This window comes from Trachurus japonicus, chromosome 9, assembly GCF_045865225.1.
Source record: "Trachurus japonicus isolate A0001 chromosome 9, Traja_1.0".
Classification (NCBI taxonomy): domain Eukaryota; kingdom Metazoa; phylum Chordata; class Actinopteri; order Carangiformes; family Carangidae; genus Trachurus; species Trachurus japonicus.
The window spans coordinates 2,082,911-2,105,901 of NC_140915.1; the positions used below are offsets into that span (position 1 = coordinate 2,082,911).

At 45.4% G+C, this 22,991-nt stretch overlaps 2 protein-coding genes across 5 annotated transcripts in view; one reads left to right on the top strand and one right to left on the bottom strand.

The window, feature by feature from the left end:
- LOC146980484 (coiled-coil domain-containing protein 180-like) overlaps window positions 1-7,717 on the top strand; it is a 48,746-nt gene extending 41,029 nt beyond the window's left edge. The window contains exons 28-34 of the mRNA XM_085787902.1: window positions 110-245; window positions 373-533; window positions 770-895; window positions 1,412-1,514; window positions 4,566-4,635; window positions 4,738-4,867; window positions 7,586-7,717. Of these exons, the coding sequence (XP_085644028.1) occupies window positions 110-245; window positions 373-533; window positions 770-895; window positions 1,412-1,514; window positions 4,566-4,635; window positions 4,738-4,867; window positions 7,586-7,714 (855 nt within the window). The 3' untranslated portion in view covers window positions 7,715-7,717. The remainder of the gene's footprint in view (window positions 1-109; window positions 246-372; window positions 534-769; window positions 896-1,411; window positions 1,515-4,565; window positions 4,636-4,737; window positions 4,868-7,585) is intronic.
- The window catches only part of LOC146980466 (endosome-associated-trafficking regulator 1-like), a 537,750-nt gene extending 516,122 nt beyond the window's left edge, over window positions 1-21,628 (bottom strand). The window contains exons 1-10 of one of the 4 annotated variants that reach the window (XM_085785695.1): window positions 21,550-21,626; window positions 15,381-15,517; window positions 14,668-14,736; window positions 14,457-14,569; window positions 13,868-14,009; window positions 13,606-13,679; window positions 12,227-12,338; window positions 11,623-11,685; window positions 11,001-11,140; window positions 8,698-8,887 (exon numbers count right to left, since the gene is read on the bottom strand). In XM_085785695.1, coding sequence (XP_085641821.1) covers window positions 8,785-8,887; window positions 11,001-11,140; window positions 11,623-11,685; window positions 12,227-12,338; window positions 13,606-13,679; window positions 13,868-14,009; window positions 14,457-14,569; window positions 14,668-14,736; window positions 15,381-15,517; window positions 21,550-21,592 — 996 coding nt within the window. In that variant the 5' untranslated portion in view covers window positions 21,593-21,626 and the 3' untranslated portion in view covers window positions 8,698-8,784. Of the gene's footprint in view, window positions 1-8,697; window positions 8,888-11,000; window positions 11,141-11,622; window positions 11,686-12,226; window positions 12,339-13,605; window positions 13,680-13,867; window positions 14,010-14,456; window positions 14,570-14,667; window positions 14,737-15,380; window positions 15,518-21,549 lie in introns of those variants that run through there. The other 3 variants (XM_085785698.1, XM_085785697.1, XM_085785696.1) reach the window with 3 other exon arrangements.
- Window positions 21,629-22,991: the final 1,363 nt, after the last annotated feature.

The window sequence follows — 22,991 nt, forward strand, 5'->3', positions numbered from 1 at the left end:
ATGACAGCCCCAGTCTGGTCCCTCAGGACTTCTACTGCAGCGAGCGTGTGAGACAGCTGTGTGTGACAGGTGTGTGAGACAGGTGTGAGACAGGTGTGTTGTCCCTCAGGACTTCTACTGCAGCGAGCGCCACGGCCGCTTCCAGCTGCTTCCTGACTCTCTGGACCAATGGGCCGACAGCGTTCAGCAAAGGCTGCTGGGATACGGAGAGCAGAGCAGCAGCTTCCTGAGCAGCAGCAGAGAGGGTGAGACACCTGTCCTCTACCTGTCTGTCTCTCCTCCACCTGTCTGTCTCTCCTCCACCTGTCTGTCTGTCTCTCCTCCACCTGTCTGTCTGTCTCTCCTCCACCTGTCTGTCTCTCTCTACCTCAGAGCTGGTGAAGCAGCTGTCTGCCTTTAACGAGCTGCTGCGTTCGTTGCCGTCGGTGCTGATCGGTAACCATGGGCGACAGCAGGAGGCGGAGCTCCTGGCGGCGGTGGGCGGAGTCAGGAGGAGGCTGGAGGAGGCGGTGACAGCCAGCGAGGAGGAGAGGGTGAGGAGACGAGGACACGAGAACTTAAAAAACACTTAAACTTAAAAGACCTTTATTGTCCTCACGCTGGAAATCCCACTCAACACATCATACTTAGACAAATTATACATTAAAAGAAATATCATACGTATAAATAGAATTAAAAGTCACGGTGTATGCAAGAGTCTCAGGTGAGTCCAGCTGAGCTCTGACTCCGCCCCCTCGTCTGACTCCGCCCCTCTGTCCTCTGTCCTCAGGTGCTGAACGTGCGGCGGCTCAGAGCGAGCGTGGGCGGCGTGGAGCTGCAGGACGTGATGAGGAGAGAACAGGACAGACAGAGGACGATGGAGGACGACGTCTGCTGCTCACACCTGGAGCTGCAGGTAGAGAACAGCTGCAACTGGCGTTTGGGAGTAACTCATTACCTTATATTTAATTTAAGCTTTTATTTTGAAAGGTAGTTCTAGTCACATGACAGTGTACAGCGCTGCAGCGGCCGTCTGCTTGCAGCTGCAGCTCGTATCTTTTTCTTCCTGCTGCTTGTGTCTAGGAAATTATCACTTGTGAGTATTGTTCACAATTTTTAGTTAATTATGTCCTTACACAGATTCCTGTAGTGCATTTTTTAAATATTATATAAATGTTTATTTTATTCACATGTAAATCGTGCTAATGCTAAGCTAACAACTAGCCTACAGCTATTTGCATTATCATTCCTGTTAATGTGTTACGTTAGTTTAGTGACCTGCTGCCCTCAGTCTCTCTGTGTGTGTGTCTGTGTGTGTTTCTCTGTGTGTGTGTGTGTGTGTGTGTGTGTGTGTGTGTGTGTGTGTGTGTGTGTGTGTTTCTCTGTGTGTGTGTGTGTGTGTGTGTGTGTGTGTGTGTGTGTGTGTGTGTAGGAGTGTGTGCGAGTCCGGGGGGAGGAGTTTGTGACATCACTGGCGTCTCTGACAGAGCAGCTGTTCCGTCAGCTGGATGACAAACAGCTGACGCCTGCAGCAGGTAACACCTCACCTGGGGGGGGGGGGGGGGGCTTTCTGAAGCAGTTGTGTTGAAATGGTTCAGTGTTTCAAAGTGTTTGATACAATTCAACACGGCGCCATCTGCTGGTCGACCTTTAACAGCATTTGCATGAAACAATAAAGGGCGAGGTGTCATCAACTGTATGTGTATGTTTAACAATTCAGGTTCCATGTGCATCTCCAGATTTTGGACTGTTTTTTCTGTTACTCTTGGGTTATAATGTGATTGTGTCTTCATAACGTGCTGTATGTAGGCTAATAAAGATATGCAACATTGATAGAAATATAAAAAAATATATAAACAAAATACAAAAATGTGGAAGAAAATTGGGAAATGCTTGTGCTACTACTAGGGACTGTTATGACAATTGACCCTTTGTCAAGGCCCCGCCCCCTCCACTCAACTCGGACAAACAGTCAACACTCGGTGACAGTTGCTATGGCAACAGCTGTCACAGTAGGAGACATTTCACAGGAGAGACAGAAAGATTAAATATCATGTTGAAGTCACCAAAACTTCACTTAGCTTTACTGCTATGGCTGTCGATAGCCACGGGCTAACTTCTGTTAGCCTGTCTATGGAGTTTTACATTATACGTTAGCATTAAGCTAGCGGACTTTATGCTTAGTTGTGATACTGGCTAACATCTAAACATCTCTGACAATATGTTGCCTCAAATACGTTGTTGACTGAACTTAGAACAGATGTAGACATCCTTGTTAAGTTTATCCAGGTTTAGTTGGTGTTGTGGTCTACTGCATAACTTTATCCAGAGCAGACACTTCTCTGGGTTGAGATGTGGTTTGGGAAAAGGTAAATAAATCCCCCCGTGGCCTCTCAGGATACCTAGTGTCAGAGTTACATGTACCCCATGAACACCGTTTGACCATTTAAACTTAAAATGTCAAGAAAAAACATATAAAAACCAATGAAAACTGACTAACTGCAATGCATTTCAATGGACGTGGAAGCAGAGAATGTCCCAGTGTATGGGCTAGCTATGAGCACTGTGATTGGCTCATCGTGTTTGGGGGCGTGGCTTAGCCATAGGTCAATAGTACAAAATGCCTGAGAGAGTGGAAAGGGCTTCTGATCATTTGAGTTGAGTTTTGCTTCAGTCTGTTTCCCTTCAATGTGACTGTGGCTCTTTGGTACTAATCTATACGCACTCTCTCTGGTGGTTAATCAATGAAACTATCACAACAACGCAGCAAAAACTGTCAAACGAAGTGTAGAGTGATGTTGAAAACTCCGCCCTAAATCCACTCTGCTGCGACACGCCGTCGATACGGTCGAGACAACGTGTGACGACGTGATGAAGCTTCATTTGGGAAGTTGTCTCTGTCGTCCAATAAATTTTATTTTATTAATAAAACAGCATTTATCAAAGTAAGACAACATGGTATATTTATATATGGAGTATATTTCGATGTATATATATGTGTTATTATAATGTATATTCTGTAGAATGAATGTATATACAAGTATGATGTGTGATGTGTAATGATGTACAGTATACATATATGAGATGTAGAAATGTGGGTAACAGGATTAGTATGTGAACAATTAATATAACGAAGAATGAATGAAGCACAGTTATGAAATGTAAACACTCTGTTTTTGTTTTGTTATAGTCCAGTAATTTTAGGCCAAAAAAGGGGTCAACGTTGAACAAACTGCAACAGAAGCAAACTCAACTGATTTTGTATCCTCAGCATGTCCTGAGTGAGGGAAAAAAAGCCCCGAAGAATCCCATTAGGGGAAAGTTTAGAAAAACACCCAAACATATCCCATTCATACGCATATAAAAAAAAAATCTCACGTGAATAGGGTAAAATTTTTAACCTTTAGATATATCCATGAAAATTACTGAGTTGATTACTGACATTAAGACAAACAAAAAATGTATTACAAGTTTTTTGAAATTCTTTGTTAACATGAGCAAATTTGCATAAATTTGTATAAATTTGCATAAATTGCACCGTTTTGACGGCACATGTGTATATGAAGTTGCTGTGGTGGTACCGGCATGAAAACTGGAATGAGTTGACTCCATCGGTCAACCAACAAGTTGACCACTTTAAATTTCAAGATGACTGCAATTTTTCAAGACAGCCACATCCTTAGTAGAGCAGGTATGACATGAGCCAACAGTGCATAATCCAATTACGTATGGCTCATTTGCATACATACAACACCTGATCTAAACATTGAGTAGAGCAGGTGAAAATGTCTTGTTCAGTCTTGTTAACATATAATATGTTAACAAGACTGAACAAGACATTTTTTAACTTTAATATGATATTACAGTTAAAAAAGGAATGGAACCAACCCATGAGCATTAATAGAGACGGAGCATGTTATACCTGCTCTACTAAGGATGTGGCTGTCTTGAAAAATTGCAGTCATCTTGAAATTTAAAGTGGTCAACTTGTCGGTTGACCGATGGAGTCAACTCATTCCAATTTTCATGCCGGTACCACAGCAACTTCATATATACATGTGCCGTCAAAACGATGGAATTCATGCAGATTTATGCAAATTTGCTCATGTTAACAAAGAATTTCAAAAAACTTGTAATACATTTTTTGTTTGTCTTAATGTCAGTAATCAACTCGGTAATTTTCATGGAGATATCTAAAGGTTAAAAATTTTACCCTATTCACGTGAGATTTTTTTTTAATATGCGTATAAATGGGATGTTTGGGTGTTTTTCTAAACTTTCCCCTAATGGGATTCTTCAGGGCTTTTTTTCCCTCACTCAGGACATGTTGAGGATACAAAATCAGATGAGTTTGCTTCTGTTGCAATTTGTTTAACCTTTTCTCATAAAATGACTGGACTATTAGGTGAAGCATATCGCTCACTTGTTTTTTTGTTTTTAATTTTTATAATGTTTATGTTTTGTGTTTTCAACTGTATATTTGATGCTGTTGGACCCAGGAAGAAGAAGAGCTGTGGCTTTGCTGCAGCTAATGGGGATCTGAATAAACAATAAACAACCGGTTTTCACTTTCTCTGTTTCCATAGAAACCAGGGCGCCGTCCCCCCAGCTCCCTGGCGACGACGGCGAGGACGCAGCAGCTGAACCACGACTCAGGTGACCTGATGATGTCACAGCTGATGATGTCAGAAACAATGATGTCATCAGGGTTTTTTTGTTTTTTTTCAATAAATCTTTATTGACAGTTTCTCTCTGCAGGACCTGGTCTGGGGTTTCCTATCTGACCCCCCCGCCCGCCGTTACCACGGCAACCACAGCACCGCTGACCACGACCAGGTGCACTCTGGGACATCTGGCCGTGATAGAGCAGAGAGACACAGCTGTGGAGGTAACACACACACACACACACACACACACACACAGAGACACACACACACACACACACACACACACACACACACACACAGAGAGACACACACACACACACACACACACAGAGACACACACACACACACACACAGAGACACACACACACACACACACACACACACACACACACACACACACACACACACACACACACACACACACACACACAAGAGCGTGACACAGGAGTGGACTTTCACTCCCGTCCCGTCCCAATCCCATCCCACTCAAAATTACTCCCACTCCCGTTTTTATTTTTTATTCATTATTCCTGACATTATTCTGTAGCTCACACTTAAAGCAGAAGTAAGGTGAATGTTTGTGTTAATCTAAGTCTTAAATAGTTGTATCTTCCGACAGCAATCACTTCTATAGAGTGTTTGGTCTGAAACACGGGTCTGTCAGTCACTCTGCTCTGCTCTGAGCCCAGGAGAAAACTTTCCTTGTATCCTACAACCTTTATCCAATGAGGAGAGAGAACGGCATAAAGGGGCAGTCCTCTCTGTGTGTGCAGCCAAGGGATGCGCCTGAATGTGGTGACGTAGGGACGAGGACCAATAGATCCATGATGAGGGCGGGGACTGCTAACTCCATCTGCTGACAAGACGTTATGGTGCGTTCAAGGAAACTCGTAACTGGTGTTTTTCCGACCTGTGAAGTCGTACCAGTTCGATCTGGTACGTGTTCACGGGTCAGAAGTTACGAGTGGCCGTTATAGTGACTTTCACAGGTAAAACAGGTCGGAGAAACACGAGTGTGTTGTCTGGAACGCTACAAAGTCGTAAGTCGTGACTTGAAGCTGTAATTTACGGTTTCAAAAGCCTGCCTGGAACGCAGCATTAGCCGAAACCACCGGATCGCTTACTTCTGCTTTAACGGCTTCATCTCCTCCACCTCCCTCCATTGTTGTCAGGGTTTTCCCTGGGTTTTTTTTGCGACCAAGGTGGCAAAGGTCCTTACACACGGGGTGGGGGGTCAATTGATGAGCAGCGATATTATATGATATGATATGATATGATATGATATGAATTATATCTTATTATTTAACTACTTAAATCACAGTAGTATTAACTTATTTGTTGAACTCAGCCTGATGTAAACATTACAACTCAGTATCCAGTCACACAAGCAGCTCCATGTCCCTGTGTGATGTTCAGGGACAGTCAGGACAGTTGGTGGACAGACATTTAAGGTTGAAGAAATATTAAAGGGATAGTTCACCCTAGAATGATATTTCGCTCATTATCTACTCACCCTCATGTTGACTAAGGGCTGGAAGAAGTTTCAGAGTCCACCGTCCCTTCTCTGAGTTACAGGGGGTCTCGGCATAGCAGTGCATGTCCATATAACGGTTGCAAAGGGACACCGGAGCTCTTCGTAAAAAAACACACACAAAAAAAAACATCCAAATACCTCCATGATGCTCGTATGTAATGTCCGTCTTGTGCTGAAGCCCCAAATTGCGTAATTGTCCCGAAAAAAATTAAATAAGTCTATATTTTAAGCTTGTTTGTAGCGGAAGCTTCTCGAAGCTCCTCTTCCTGGTCCGTCCAAATCTCGCGTGATTCGCAGTAACCGCACTGACGCATGCTGACGCCGGCGCAAATCACGCGAGATTTGGACGGACCAGGAAGAGGAGCTTCGAGAAGCTTCCGCTACAAACAAGCTTAAAATATAGACTTATTTAATTTTTTTCGGGACAATTACGCAATTTGGGGCTTCAGCACAAGACGGACATTACATACGAGCATCATGGAGGTATTTGGATGTTTTTTTGTGTGTGTTTTTTTACGAAGAGCTCCGGTGTCCCTTTGCAACCGTTATATGGACATGCACTGCTACGCCGAGACCCCCTGTAACTCAGAGAAGGGACGGAGGACTCTGAAACTTCTTCCAGCCCTTAGTCAACATGAGGGTGAGTAGATAATGAGCGAAATATCATTCTAGGGTGAACTATCCCTTTAATTAAGGGTGAGACTGTGAGACTGTGAGCCGACCACATGTCAGCTTTAGGAGAGAAAACTCAGCTGCTTTTTAAATAGCTCCGCGGTATCGACCCGGCTGAAACACGGGAGGACACGGCGCTGTATTTATCAAAGCTTGGTCGCCGTGCTTAGACACCGGGTCGGTTCTGAGAGTAACTAGAGAGACACAACCTGAGACCGGACACCGGAGGAGAAGCAGGTCGGATGTGCACGAAAAAACAAGCCCATCGCACCGAATGCGCGCCGCCGTCGTGAGCGCACATGACGCGCGTCTATATTGAAAGTAATGCTCGCACTACATCTGACGCTACATCTGCCTTTTAATCAAGGCGGCGCCCAAAATCACCAAGGCTGCTAAGTGAAAGAGTAGAAGAGAGAAGAGAAAAGTGCCACTGAAAGATGACTACAAACACGGACGCATCTGACCTTTGGGTTGTTTAACACGGCTGAAAATCATCATCTATTAATGGCGTTCCCGCTCCTGCCCGCTCCCGTTCATTTTTATTCCCGTCCCGTCCCAATCACGGGATCAATAAAATTTTGACTCCCATCCCGCGGGAATCCCGTGACCCGCAGACACACAGAAAATAACTGCTTAACCTCTCTAATTAATGTGTTGTGTTGTGTGTGTGTGTGTGTGTGTGTGTGTGTGTGTGTGTGTGTGTGTGTGTGTGTGTGTGTGTGTGTGTGTGTAGCACTTCCAGCAGCTGTTCCAGTCCGAGTTGCAACGTTCAGACGACGACAAACGAAGACGACTGAAGGAAATACACAACTGGAGCACACACTGGAAACAACAGACACACACTCTGACACACACACAGTAACACACACACACACACACACACTGTAACACACACACACACACTCTGATTGTGCGTTTGTTGTGTTTGTGCTGATGCTTGTTAATAAACCCCAGAAGAAGAGCAGCGTCCTGTCGGTTGATTGGTCGTGTGACCGGGGGAGACGATGACATCACAGTCTGGGGTGGTTACCATGGTGACGTCCAATCAGAGAGCAGAACCAACAACAGGAAGTGATTTTGACCAAAGTTGTTTATTATAAAAACTGTTCAAATCCACCAATCAGAGCGCACGGCTGCTGTGATGTCATCAGAGGTTCAGCACCTACTGACCAATGACCACACAGCATGTCCTTCCTATAGGCTGTTTCTATGACAACCACGCCTCCATGGTTATTATGGCACAGAGCACGGAGCGGCAAAATAAAACCGAGCGTGTCGTTCCCAGCACCTTGAAACCACGGCAACGGGCCGAGTCTGGAGGACCAGGAGAAGCTGATTGGTCGGTCCAAAGAACAACAGCTTCCTACGACTCTGATTGGCTCGTGCTAGCCAGGCGTCACCAGACTCTTCCTGTCCGTTACCTCGAATGTCATCTGTGTTCTGGTTCCCGTCTGCAGCGGAGACCGAAATCACCAAATTCACCAAAATAAAAGTCTTATAAAACTTATAAAAGAAACATTAACTTGTAATACAATAAATTGCAAAATGTTAATTTAACGGCTCTGGGACTTTCTTGTAAATTATATTGCTTAAATTAAAGAGTTTTACTGCATTTTATTAGCTTGATGCTTTTATTTTGAAGGAAAGGCCTGTGTCTCTAGACCAGACCAGGTTCGGTCCAGACCAGCAGCTTCCTACGACTCCTCGGGGTTAAAATAAAGTCTGTGGTTGTTGTTGATGTTCTGGTGAGAGACCGGGGGTCAGAGGTCAGAGGTCTAGGGGTCAGAGGTCAGAGGTCTAGGGGTCAGACCGGGGGGTCAGAGGTCAACGGTCAACGGTCTAGGGGTCAGAGGTCTAGGGGTCAGACCGGGGGGTCAGAGGTCTAGGGGTCAGAGGTCTAGGGGTCAGACCGGGGGGTCAGAGGTCAGAGGTCTAGGGGTCGGGTGGACTGGACGAGTCCACAACAGAAATCTTCTCAATGGACTGAAGCAGCTGAGAGACCAGACGCAGAGTCTCCACCCCCCCCAGCAGCTGCCTGCAGAGAGACAGACAGGTAGAGAGACAGACAGGTAGAGAGACAGACAGGTTACAGAGAGACAGACAGACAGACAGTATGACATCACAGATGTATTTTGTGCTGTTCTGAATGTGAATTGCAGTGTTGTGGTGCAGGTGTGTATGTAAGTGTTGTGTTGTGGTGCAGGTGTGTATGTAAGTGTTGTGTTGTGGTGCAGGTGTGTATGTAAGTGTTGTGTTGTGGTGCAGGTGTGTATGTAAGTGTTGTGTTGTGGTGCAGGTGTGTATGTAAGTGTTGTGTTGTGGTGCAGGTGTGTATGTAAGTGTTGTGTTGTGGTGCAGGTGTGTATGTAAGTGTTGTGTTGTGGTGCAGGTGTGTATGTAAGTGTTGTGTTGTGGTGCAGGTGTGTATGTAAGTATTGTGTTGTGGTGCAGGTGTGTATGTAAGTGTTGTGTTGTGGTGCATTATGCTGTATGTAAGTATTGTGTTGTGGTGCAGGTGTGTATGTAAGTATTGTGTTGTGGTGCAGGTGTGTATGTAAGTATTGTGTTGTGGTGCAGGTGTGTATGTAAGTATTGTGTTGTGGTGCAGGTGTGTATGTAAGTATTGTGTTGTGGTGCAGGTGTGTATGTAAGTATTGTGTTGTGGTGCAGGTGTGTATGTAAGTGTTGTGTTGTGGTGCAGGTGTGTATGTAAGTATTGTGTTGTGGTGCAGGTGTGTATGTAAGTGTTGTGTTGTGGTGCATTATGCTGTATGTAAGTATTGTGTTGTGGTGCAGGTGTGTATGTAAGTGTTGTGTTGTGGTGCAGGTGTGTATGTAAGTGTTGTGTTGTGGTGCAGGTGTGTATGTAAGTGTTGTGTTGTGGTGCAGGTGTGTATGTAAGTGTTGTGTTGTGGTGCATTATGCTGTATGTAAGTATTGTGTTGTGGTGCAGGTGTGTATGTAAGTGTTGTGTAAACTGCTGTGGCAGAAACACATCTCTGTTCATGCCAATGGGAGTGGCTAGTAGCTACGTCATCACATTCTAAAACGTCACTTCCGTGTCCAGTCGCAGGATATTCAGAATAGAAACAACAGGCAGAGCCGGGTCAAAAACACCGCGGGAGCTTTCATTTATGAATAAATAAACATATATATTCATGTATATTAATTTAAAGCAGAACTATGCAAGTCGGCCGGAAATAGCTCGCTCCTTCGTTGGTTTCTCTTTTTTTCCCTCTCCTGAGCTCCCCCACAGTTCTGGGAGGCACATGTCACTGTCGTAAAAAAAAAAAAAAAAAAAAAAAAACTCGCCGCCACCACCTCCTCCACCCCCCCACCCCCTACACGTGCTTGTGTTTACATTGGAAGCTGCTGAAGGTAGAGAGCGGTGTTTGCTAAGCCCTGCTAACACGGAGCTAATGCTAACACGGAGCTAACGCTAACACGGAGCTAACGCTAACACCGAGCTAACGCTAACACCGAGCTAACGCTAACACGGAGCTAACGCTAACACGGAGCTAACGCTAATACGGAGCTAACGCTAATACGGCCACACACAGACACAGACACAGACATACACACACAGGAATAAAGGTTCCAAAACGCGAAGGTGTGTGTGTGTGTGTGTGTGTCATGATGTATTACATTATCTTATAAAAGACCCATGGTGTGTGTGTGTGTGTCCGTGTTAGCATTAGCTCCGTGTTAGCCACAAGCCGAACTTCTAAACATTTCATGTTTCCATGGTTTCCTCCGACTTTCCGAACTCAAACCAATCACGATTCGTGACATGCATGACGTCATGTGCGTTCTTATCTCGTACTGCCGTAAAGCAGTTTCTCGCGATACTTCTATCCATTGACGAGATTTGTAACACCGAGACGGACGACTGATCTTGCAAGTGCGGTTTTCAGCCAGTGGGGGGGGTGAGCGCATTGGCCTAGACCCCATTCACTTCATAACAGGTCACTCAACCATCACAGTGACTCTGAGCCACAATAATTACAGCCCAAATCCTGCAGAGTTCTGCTTTAATTCAGGAAGTAGCGGAGCTGTGCATAAAGCCCATTGACAGGTTAAGGCGCGACAGACAGGTCAGAGAGAGACAGACAGGTCTGAGAGAGTGAGACAGGTGAGACAGGACTGACCTGATGGAGGAGTGGGCGTGGCTTGTCGTCTTGTTCAGGTACTCAGACGCCATCTGAGCGTTTTGTTTCATCGTCATGACGACCTGAGACTCTGCTGCTTGTAGACGGTCGTTGTGTGACCTCACAGAGTCCAGCTCCACCTACACACACACACACACACACACACACACACACACACACACACACACACACAATGTACACACATGTAGGCTACACACACTGTATAAAGTGTGAACAGACCTAATCTCCTTGTTGTTTACATTCTACTTCCTGGTAGAAAACCAGCTGTAATGTGAATGAGATCAATAGTAACGAACGAGAGTTTAGCTATATATCATATTTTTCACGCCCTATCACCGTTTAGACAAATCTGAAATGATTGAAGAAACATTACTATTTCTGTGTGTGTGTTTTGTGTTGCTATGTGTTGTATTTATTCAGTTTGGGGGAATCACAGTGTCTAGAAAGCATCAGTGGCTCAGCTGACAGGGACAGCTAACAGTAGCTAAGCTAACGGTAGCTAAGCTAACGGCAGTAGCTAAGCTAACGACAGCTAAGCTAACGGCGGTAGCTAAGCTAACACCAGGACGTCAGCCGTTGTATACACACTGTACACACTCACCTGCAGCTGCTGCAGCTCCACCTTCAATTTGGAAACAGAGTTCTCTGCTCTGACTGCTCGCTTCTGTTGGACAGACAGGAGAGACAGACAGGTGAGAGACAGACAGGTTAGAGACAGACAGGTCAGAGACAGACAGGAGAGACAGACAGGTTAGAGACAGACAGGTTAGAGACAGACAGGTTAGAGACAGACAGGTTAGAGACAGACAGGTTAGAGACAGACAGGTAGAGGGACAGACAGACAGACACAGACAGGTTAGAGACAGACAGGTAGAGGGACAGACAGGTTAGAGACAGACAGGTAGAGGGACAGACAGGTTAGAGACAGACAGGTTAGAGACAGACAGGTAGAGGGACAGACAGACAGACACAGACAGGTTAGAGACAGACAGGTAGAGGGACAGACAGGTTAGAGACAGACAGGTTAGAGACAGACAGGTTAGAGACAGACAGGTTAGAGACAGACAGGTTAGAGACAGACAGGTTAGAGACAGACAGGTAGAGGGACAGACAGACAGACACAGACAGACAGACAGACAGACAGACAGACAGACAGACAGACAGGTAGAGACAGACAGACAGGTAGAGACAGACAGACAGGTTACCGTCATCAGGGTCAGGTTGGTCTCCACTGAGTGGACCATACTCTCCAGGTCTTGCGCCTCCTTCTCCTCCTGTCGTCTCCTCTGCAGCAGCTCCTCAGACAGCTCCATCACCCTGGAGACGGGGGAGGAGGGTACGGTGGTCGACTCTGAACGCTCACCGGGCGGATCTCTCCAGTTACGGTGCGGTGCGTGTCGGGGGGGAGAGGGGGCGGGACGAATCCGCCGTCGGGTCTCCTCCGCTCCGTGTAAAAACACCGGCACGGTGGCTGCAGTGTCAGTGCTTCCACCGGCTGCGCATATCAGACTAAACAAAAATAAGGCTATAGCAACCTATAGCGGTCCTGAAGCGTGTACACGTGTACACGGAACAAAATGCACAGTGTACACGTGTACATATTTTCGTACACGTTCACACCCCTAGTTAGCACTAGCCCAACGTTAGCACTAGCCCATGTTAGCACTAGCCCAACGTTAGCACTAGCCCATGTTAGCACTAGCCCAACGTTAGCACTAGCCCAACGTTAGCACTAGTCCAACGTTAGCACTAGCCCAACGTTAGCACTAGCCCATGTTAGCACTAGCCCAACGTTAGCACTAGCCCATGTTAGCACTAGCCCAACGTTAGCACTAGCCCAACGTTAGCACTAGCCCAACGTTAGCACTAGTCCAACGTTAGCACTAGCCCAACGTTAGCACTAGCCCACGTTAGCACTATCCCAACGTTAGCACTATCCCACGTTAGCATTAGCCCATGTTAGCACTAGCCCAACGTTAGCACTAGTCCAACGTTAGCACTATCCCAACGTTAGCACTATCCCACGTTAGCATTAGCCCATGTTAGCACTAGCCCAACGTTAGCACTAGCCCAACGTTAGCACTAGTCCAACGTTAGCACTAGCCCAACGTTAGCACTAGCCCAACGTTAGCACTAGTCCAACGTTAGCACTAGCCCAACGTTAGCACTAGTCCAACGTTAGCACTAGCCCAACGTTAGCACTAGTCCAACGTTAGCACTAGCCCAACGTTAGCACTAGCCCAACGTTAGCACTAGCCCAACGTTAGCACTAGTCCAACGTTAGCACTAGCCCAACGTTAGCACTAGCCCAACGTTAGCACTAGCCCAACGTTAGCAGCGCTTAGCAACCACCGCTCTCCGACGATAATATAACACATCCGTGCTCCGACCACCAGACAATTTTGCCGAACATTTTGTGTTTCCATGGTTTCCTCCAACTTTCCAAGCTTCAACCGATCACGATTTGTGACACGCGCAACGTCATCTGCCAGTCCAGGACCCCGAGCCGATCTGGTACCGACACCGGCGGCGCGAATCGCGGCTGTGATTGGTCGGTGCTGAGCTGTGATTGGTCGGTTCTCACCTGCGTTCGTTAACCTCCGACCTCCTCTGCAGCTCCCTGACGGTTCTCCTCAGGAACACGTTCTCCTCCTGCAGCTGGAGCACAGGTCAAAGGTCACAGGTCACTACTCCTCTCCCTCCTCCATCAGACACCGGTGTGTGTGTGTGTGTGTCTCTGTCTGTCTGTCTGTCTGTCTGTCTGTCTGTCTGTCTGTCTGTCTGTCTGTCTGTCTGTCTGTCTGTCTGTGTGTGTGTGTGTGTGTGTGTGTGTGTCTGTGTGTTACCTGTTGCACCTGGCTGCTCCTCCCACTCCTCCTCCTGCAGGAGGTGGTGGGTTCGGCCATGGACGTTTCATCGTCTCCTTCATAGTTCTCTCCTCCTCCTCCTCCTGCTCCTGCTGCTGCTCCTTCAGGTTTGGAGGAGAACCTGTTGGGAAGAGTTCAGTTTATTAGGAACAACCCATAGATAGATGTATATACTGACTAGATGACGCCTTCTGCTTCTCAGCGTACGTCAACACGGCGGCCATCTTGGTCAGGGGTTTCTGACCATAGACATATAAACATCTGACCAGCAGTCAGACCCTGTAGAACACATTTCACTGTATTTATGCATGTGGGTGTGTGTCTGAGTATGGAAGTGTATGTTTAATATAAAAAAAAAATGAAAATAAAAAGTGTTGTTGTATCATTTATAATAAACCAAACAGCTTGAGAATGGGTTGAATATTCAGTGAGTTGTGGTGATGTTAATGGTTGATAGACCTCTGATGCAGGAAGTAGACACGGCTTCCCCCTGACCAAGATGGCCGCCGCGTTGACGCATCGCTCCAATGGACAGCAGCTTCTATGTGTAATATATCTATGGTCTCACCTGGTCTCCTCCTCCTCCTCCTCCTCGTCTTCCTCCTCCTCCTCCTCCGTACAGAGGGAGGAGGTGCTGTCCACACCGGACTGGAAGCTCCGCCCCCAGCCCTCTTCCTCCTCCTGATTGGACAAAACAGGAACAGAGTGACACCTTGGTCATCATTCAAACACTCTCTGCACTTCCTGTTGTGCTGATGTCAGAGATGACGTCACTCTACCTGTGGAGCCACTGACGGCTCAGAGAAGAAACAGGTCCGGGTCAACTTCCTGTCAGTTACTCTGCTGGACTACAGACACAGACACAGACACAGACACAGTGAGCTTGTGCATATTCTCATTTGTCCAGGTCATAGTCTCTCAAAGGAGGTTAAGTCAGAGCAACTGGACTTGGTTATTTGTCTAGGAAGTCTTTGGTGGAAAGTTGGTTTCGACTTCGTTAGTGGGCCACAGTAGGGCACTAACAAAGTCGAAACCAACTTTCCACCAACGACTGTCACTCAAACGACCGTCGTTGGCACTTGGAGCACAAAAGGGAACCAGTGACATCATCAGCCTTGTGAACGCCCACACAAGAGGTTAAATAGTGAGTCTCCACACCAGATAGTTGGACCAGTCCCAGCCTGGTCAGATGCTACATGAACTGATGAAGGTGAAACGTCCTCTAGACAAATATTGTGTTTTTATTGAGTGTATGTAAAGTGATGAGCCCTGTCAAAGACAAATTTCTGCTACCCTTTGGGGCAGACAATAAAGAATCTATCTATCTATCTATCTATCTATCTATCTATCTATCTATCTATCTATCTATCTATCTATCTATCTATCTATCTATCTATCTATCTATCATAACTAAGTCCTTAAACTCCTTTGAGACACAGACAGTCAAACTCATGTCTGTTACTAGGTCTTCTGCAAACTCTAGTCCTCATACCTGCTCCTGCTGGTCCTGGTCCTGGTCCTGGTCCCGGTCCAGGTCCTGGTCCTGGTCCTGAAGAGGACCCTGGTTCTTCCAGCGTAGGAACTCCTTGAAGGAGAACGGGTTTGACTCCTCAGCCTCCACCTCCTCGTCTGGATAATCAGAGTTCAGACTTTATAACGCTGCTCAGTTAGCTGTTAGCTGTAGGTCAGTTAGCTGTTAGCTGTAGCCTAGAGCTAACAGCTAACTGACCTACAGCTAACAGACAACTGACCAGCGTTATAGGTCAGTTCGCTGTTAGCTGTAGGTCAGTTAGCTGCAACAGCTAATATGAGACTTTTTTATAACCAAATAGAAACTCCTCATTGTCCCTTTAACTGTAGGTCAGTTAGCTGTTAGCGGTAGGTGTGTTAGCTGTAAGTGTGTTAGCTGTTAGCTGTGTCTGTTAGCTGTAGGTCAATTAGCTGTTAGCTGTTGGTCAGCTAGCTGTTAGCTGTAGGTCACTTAGCTGTTAGCTGTAGGTCTGTTAGCTGTTGGTCAGCTAGCTATTAGCTGTAGGTCTGTTAGCTGTTGGTCAGCTAGCTGTTAGCTGTAGGTCACTTAGCTGTGACCAGCGTTATAGGTCAGATAGCTGTTAGATGTTTCATAGTGTGTGTTTTGGACCAATCAAAAGTGAACTCTGTCCGCCGCCATTATATGAAAACCAGCCATATCCGTCACCAGCCGGACCCCCCCTGGAACTCCTAGAGAGTTTTGATGACTCTGAAAGTTCTCCAGACCCTTCCTTGGCATGACGGGGAGGAGATGACTGGTGAATTATTGATTTTGGGTGAAGTATCCCTTTAACTTTAGGTCAGTTAGCTGTTAGCGGTATGTCTGTTAGCTGTAAGTTAGGTCTGTTAGCTGTTAGCGGTAAGTTAGGTCTAGGGTTGCCACCTTGAATTTGTGAAAAAAAGGGACACTCCCCCCACTAGGGTACAGGACTCTGGTTTTCTTGTTTTCTTGTACTTCCCCCAGGGGGATCTGGTAATACTGTATACCCCAGCAACATGTCATTATGATGTGTGTGTACAGATATGATATATGTTTAGTTGATATTATTTTATACTCACTATCTTTTGCAATTTCTGCCCTTTGAGAGACAAAAATGTGTCTGTAACAGTTAACTCTTAATAATGACTACCTGTTCTTGTATGGAGAAACATAACTAGTTTTGCCATGTACCAAGCCTGGGAAAGTTCAATAAAAACTTGAATAAAAAAAAAAATTTAAAAAAAGGGACACTCAACCAAATGTTCCGGAGGGGGAGGGGGCAGACAACACTTTTCAAATGTTGTATTAACGCAATTGAAAAACTTCTATTTTGCAATCTGTTTGAAAATCTTCACAAAGGGCTACTTGTTTGAAAAAAAATTAAGTTGCAACATCCATCTTAAATAGGCTATAGTTATTTTCATATGTCCTATGTGCAGAGGCTGTCACAGGCACTGATTACTGATTCCTCACAATAATTATTAACAGTGATTTACCATTGGTTTGAAACGCATGTACATCAAATTAAAATGCATCTGCACAAAATATTTTGAAATAATCTAATAAAAACACTGTACTAACATTCCAGACCAGTTCTTTCAGAGACCATCTGCACATGTTGGCCTACCACTGAGGAGCTAAGGAGCAGCCACTGAGTCATTACGTTGCTTTTGTTGTGCTTTCGTGAATTAATCGAAACATATAGAAGACAACCAAGGTGCTAGATAATAACAGCCCTCTGGCTCCTTGGACTGTAACTGCATGAAGCGGACTACGTAGTGTGATTTGGCTGAGGGAAAAAAAAGAAGAGCGTAGAACTATCTCTCTGCTTTGGAGGAGTTTCATGGTGATATGCTATAAACCAAATGAAGTTTTTTATATTTTCCCCAAAAAACGGGACAAATTGTGTCCCGGGAGAGATTTCTTTTCTCCCGGGACAGCTGATGAAAAAAGAGAACAATTCTGGGAAAAACGGTACGGGTGGCAACACTAGTTAGGTCTGTTAGCTATTAGCGGTAAGTTAAGTCTGTTAGCTGTAGGTCTGTTAACTGTAGGTGTGTTAGCTGTAAGTAAGGTCTGTAGCTGTTAGCGGTAAGTTAGGTCTGTTAGCAGTAGGTCTGTTAGCTGTAAGTTAGATCTGTTAGCTGTAAGTTAGGTCTGTTTGCTGTAGGTGTGTTAGCTGTAAGTTAGCGGTAGGTCTGTTAGCTGTAAGTTAGCTCTTTTAGCTGTAGGTCAGTTTGGCTGTTAGCGGTAGGTCTGTTAGCTGTTATTGTGTTAGCTGTTAGTGGTAGCAAAGATACTAAACCGTCTTTGGCAGTAGGTTAGTTAGCTGTAGGTGTGTTAACCATAGACATAGGTGTTAGCTGTTAGCGGTAGGTGTGTTAGCTGTAGGTGTGTTAGCTGTAAGTTAGATCTGTTAGCTGTAAGCGGTAAGTTAGGTCTGTTAGCTGTAAGTTTGGTCTGTTAGCTGTAGGTGTGTTAGCTGTAAGTTAGGTATGTTAGCTGTAAGTTAGGTCTGTTAGCTGTAAGTTTGGTCTGTTAGCTGTAAGTTTGGTCTGTTAGCTGTAGGTGTGTTAGCTGTAAGTTAGGTCTGTTAGCTGTAAGTTTGGTCTGTTAGCTGTAGGTGTGTTAGCTGTAAGTTTGGTATGTTAGCTGTAGGTGTGTTAGCTGTAAGTTAGGTCTGTTAGCGGTAGGTCTGTTAGCTGTTAGCGGTAAGTTAGGTCTGTTAGCTGTTAGCGGTAAGTTAGGTCTGTTAGCTGTAAGTTTGGTCTGTTAGCTGTAGGTGTGTTAGCTGTAAGTTAGGTATGTTAGCTGTAGGTGTGTTAGCTGTAAGTTAGGTCTGTTAGCTGTTAGCGGTAAGTTAGGTCTGTTAGCTGTTAGCGGTAAGTTAGGTCTGTTAGCTGTAAGTTTGGTCTGTTAGCTGTAGGTGTGTTAGCTGTAAGTTAGGTATGTTAGCTGTAGGTGTGTTAGCTGTAAGTTAGGTCTGTTAGCGGTAGGTCTGTTAGCTGTAAGTTAGCTCTTTTAGCTGTAGGTCTGGCTGTTAGCTGTAGGTCAGTTTTGCTGTTAGCTGTTAGCGGTAGGTCTGTTAGCTGTTATTGTGTTAGCTGTTAGTGGTAGCAAAGATACTAAACCGTCTTTGGCAGTAGGTTAGTCAGCTGTAGGTGTGTTAACCATAGACATAGGTGTTAGCTGTTAGCGGTAGGTGTGTTAGCTGTAGGTGTGTTAGCTGTTAGATATGGAGGATACGCACTGATGTACTTTTTCGGTCATTTATGGGCTTTTTTAGTCGTGCCACTGTTGTTGTTTCAACACACTGTATTGTACCCCCCCCCCCCCCCTTTTTTTAATTGTGTGTCTTGTATCTGTGTTCTTTTTACTTGCAGCAACAATAATTGCCCTACGGGGACACAAATAAAAACCTTGAACCTTGAACCTGTCTGATAGCTGTTAGCTGTTAGTGTGTTAGCTGTGTGTTAGCTGTTAGTGTGTCAGCTGTTAGCGGTAGGTCTGTTAGCTGTTAGCTGTAGCTGTGTCAGCTGTTAGCGGTAGGTCTGTTAGCTGTTAGTGTGTTAGCTGTTAGCGGTAGGTCTGTTAGCTGTTAGTGTGTCAGCTGTTAGCGGTAGGTCTGTTAGCTGTTAGTGTGTTAGCTGTTAGCGGTAGGTCTGTTAGCTGTTAGCTGTAGCTGTGTCAGCTGTTAGCGGTAGGTCTGTTAGCTGTTAGTGTGTTAGCTGTTAGCGGTAGGTCTGTTAGCTGTTAGTGTGTTAGCTGTTAGCGGTAGGTCTGTTAGCTGTTAGTGTGTTAGCTGTTAGCGGTAGCTGTGATAACTAACTGAGAGGAGGACATGAGGGATATGAGATATTTCAATGCTCCTCTGTCAATGACCACAGGAAGTAGAACATACACCTGAGATGACGTCACATTATGAGGTGACCTTTAACCTCCAGTCTGACTCTGACCACAGCTGGACTGATGACGACATACAGATGTTGGTTGAGAGCAGAGCTTCTTTTTACAGTCTATGGATGAGAGGCGTGTGTCTGTAGGTAACTTTACGGTGTTGTGGCCCTACTGGTTCCTAATTTAACTGGTTACGGTGCTGAACAGCTGCAGATGTTTTGCGCTCCCTCAGCAGATTCGTCACAAATTCACAAACATACACAACATATTACCAGCGAGTTTCAAGCCACAATTCACATCTACCGCGGCGAATATGCTGCTGTGAGTGAGCAGTAACAGTTACGTACCAGCCACATGGAAAAAAAAAATAAAGTGGAGAAAAAATAATCTTCACATATTTGCGTGGGTCGGGACTCGATCTCGCTTCAGCAAAACCAATTACACCACTAACCACCTGTCTACCTCTGTGAGCCACTCAAGCTCACAGGTGCCAGCCGTTTCACTGGATATCAGTCAATTACGTCACTACAGGTAACGTTTTGACTCGAGCTGATCTCAAACAACTGGTTACCATCGGTTTGCCTTTGAAATACACGGACAATGCCTCGGTGTTTATTGTTCTCTTTCCTCCAGTCTAATCAACATATTCAGCGCTACACTTCTCTCCGCACAACACTACACACTATGACAAAGCCTGTCGTGTTGAGAAAGTGATGAACTAGCTCGGAAATACTGTCAAAATACGCTCAACAATATGTAAACAAAAGCGAAACACTTGAGCCACTGCATGTGTACATGGGTGAAAAACGTACGACTTGCATTTAATCACATTACTGTATTGCGAATGTTTTGTGTACTTACATTTCTTTACACTTCTCTACAGATCTTATTAAACGCAAAGCGTATTTATTGGCGTGCATTAAAAGAAATGTTCACTTCAAGTCGCTGTGGTTCGAGGAAGAGAGGTGAAGTTAGCTCTGAGTCTAGCTGTTTCTGGCTGCGGTGAATATGATGCGTTCAAGGGACCAGGGCAGCGTCGGACGTGAGTCGATTGTTTGAAATGTGTTTATAGAATGGTCTGATGCTTTAGATTTCGTGTGCCGACATATTTTATCATTGCCCTTTGTAAAGGTATACATTTTAATTAAAACTAGTTTGACATTCACAGAAAAAACTGACGAACTAAACAGTTTTGGGTCCATGGCGATCTAAATGGCCGACGTCCGACGCTGCCCTGGTCCCTTGAACGCATCATAGTCACAGGCAGATCGAAACAGGTAGACTCAGGTAACATCTCTTCCGCGAACCACGGCGACTTGAAGTGAACATTTCTTTTAATGCACGCCAATAAATACGTTGTGCGTTTTATAAGATCTGTAGAGAAGTGTAAAGAAATGTAAGTACACAAAACATTCGCAATACAGTAATGTGATTAAATGCAAGTCGTACTTTTCAACCATGTACACATGCAGTGGCTCAAGTGTTTCGATTTTGTTTACATATTGTTGAGCGTATTTTGACAGTATTTCCGAGCTAGTTCATCACTTTCTCAACACGACAGGCTTTGTCATAGTGTGTAGTGTTGGGCGGAGAGAAGTGTAGCGCTGAATATGTTGATTAGACTGGAGGAAAAAGAACAATAAACACCGAGGCATTGTCCGTGTATTTCAAAGGCAAACCGATGGTAACCAGTTGTTTGAGATCAGCTCGAGTCAAAACGTTACCTGTAGTGACGTAATTGACTGATATCCAGTGAAGCGGCGGGCACCTGTGAACTTGAGTGGCTCACAGAGCTAGACAGGTGGTTAGTGGTGTAATTGGTATTGCTGAAGCGAGATCGAGTCCCGACCCACGCAAATATGTGAAGATTATTTTTTCTCCACTTTATTTTTTTTTTCCATGTGGCTGGTACGTAACTGTTACTGCTCACTCACAGCAGCATATTCGCCGCGGTAGATGTGAATTGTGGCTTGAAACTCGCTGGTAATATGTTGTGTATGTTTGTGAATTTGTGACGAATCTGCTGAGGGAGCGCAAAACATCTGCAGCTGTTCAGCACCGTAACCAGTTAAATTAGGAACCAGTAGGGCCACAACAACGGACCCACCTCATGTGTCCAATCACTAACAACAACAACAACAACAACAACAACAACAACAACAACAACAACAGTGACGTCACCTCAGGCTGAGGAGGTCTGATCCGGACCGGACCGGACCGGACCGGGTTGAGGTCTAGCTGCTACCGGACTCACCGTCGGTGATGATCAGGGTCTTGGGGGTCCTCGGTGTGGACATGCTGTCTGTCCTGCAGCTGGACCTCAGCTGTCCTGCAGCTGGACCTCAGCTGGACCTCAGCTGGACCTCAGCTGGACCTCAGGTGAACCCGCAGCCAGGTGGACCGGGTCACGGCTACGTCACATCTCTGGTCGCGCGCCTCATGAATCCTGTGCTGCCATGTGTTTCCTTCAGACAGTCACTATAGAAACAGCCTGACTGGGGTTCTGACAGGCTTGAAGGGAAACTATCCAACAGTCACCTCAACCCTGCATGGTGGAATAGTGCAACCAAGTCCTGCAGAACCAAACCAAACCCGGAAGCACAGGAAACCGCTTCAAACTCACGTGACCCAGCTGCTCACTTCTCATTGGCTGCCTGGCCGGCCGACGTCATGTGACACAAACGTAAACTCCGAGATCCAGGAAGGAAGAAGAAGGACGTTTCCACGTTTCCTGCACGATCCCGGCGAAAGAAACCGCTGCACACGTGTTCGGTCCGGACCGGACTGGACTTCACCCGCACAGCACTAACCCTAACCCGGGACCAGCTCAGAACCGGAGCAGAGTCCGGCTGCAGCGGACAGCCCGACCCGGTGAGTCTTAGTCCTGAACCATGTTCCCTCTCATTTTCAAAACTCCTGAGCAGAAATTCAACTCCCCTGATGAGCTGCTGGAGCGACTCCACATATCAATACTACTGGCTGTTACTATAATGATTAATAACAGATTATTGTGACAACATTAGGCTGCTCCAGTTACAGTTAATGAGAACAGAATACAATATTGTTTTGGCAAAATAGATTTAGCATTTATTACCATATGAACAATATGAAAAAACTAACTACGGTAACATCAAGTTGGTGTCATCAACTCTTGGTGCAGAAGCATCTTGATATGAACAGTAATAATAATTCTCAAGCAAAAACTTCAATCATAGTTGCACTACAGACCACGGTTCAGGTCAGACATTTCACAGTTCAAAGCCACATTAGAGAGAAATAAACAGTAAACTAGTTGGGGATATTTGAGTGTGCAACTTTTTTAGTCTTCTGGGTAAAGAGGTGGAGCAGTAAAACACCTGAGAGGGAACAGTAGTCCTGAACCAGAACCAGTTACAGTTTTACTCCATCGCTAAGACACATTATTTCTTGAAAGCTTCTCTCCTTTTCTCTAAACTGTCAACACAAACCTCACACTCTTCTTGCAAAACCAAACTTTCACCTCAAAACAGTTCAATCTGTGGCTCTGTGCTCAAAACTGGACTATGTTGTCAAATCAAAACTAAAACTACTACTGATCAGTCACTAAACACTACAGAGACAAATAGAAAACACAATGAAGCTGTAGAAATACATGTTTATTGTTCACTGTAGATAAATGCATGTTGCAAAACAAAAACAAAACCAGTGCATTTACTG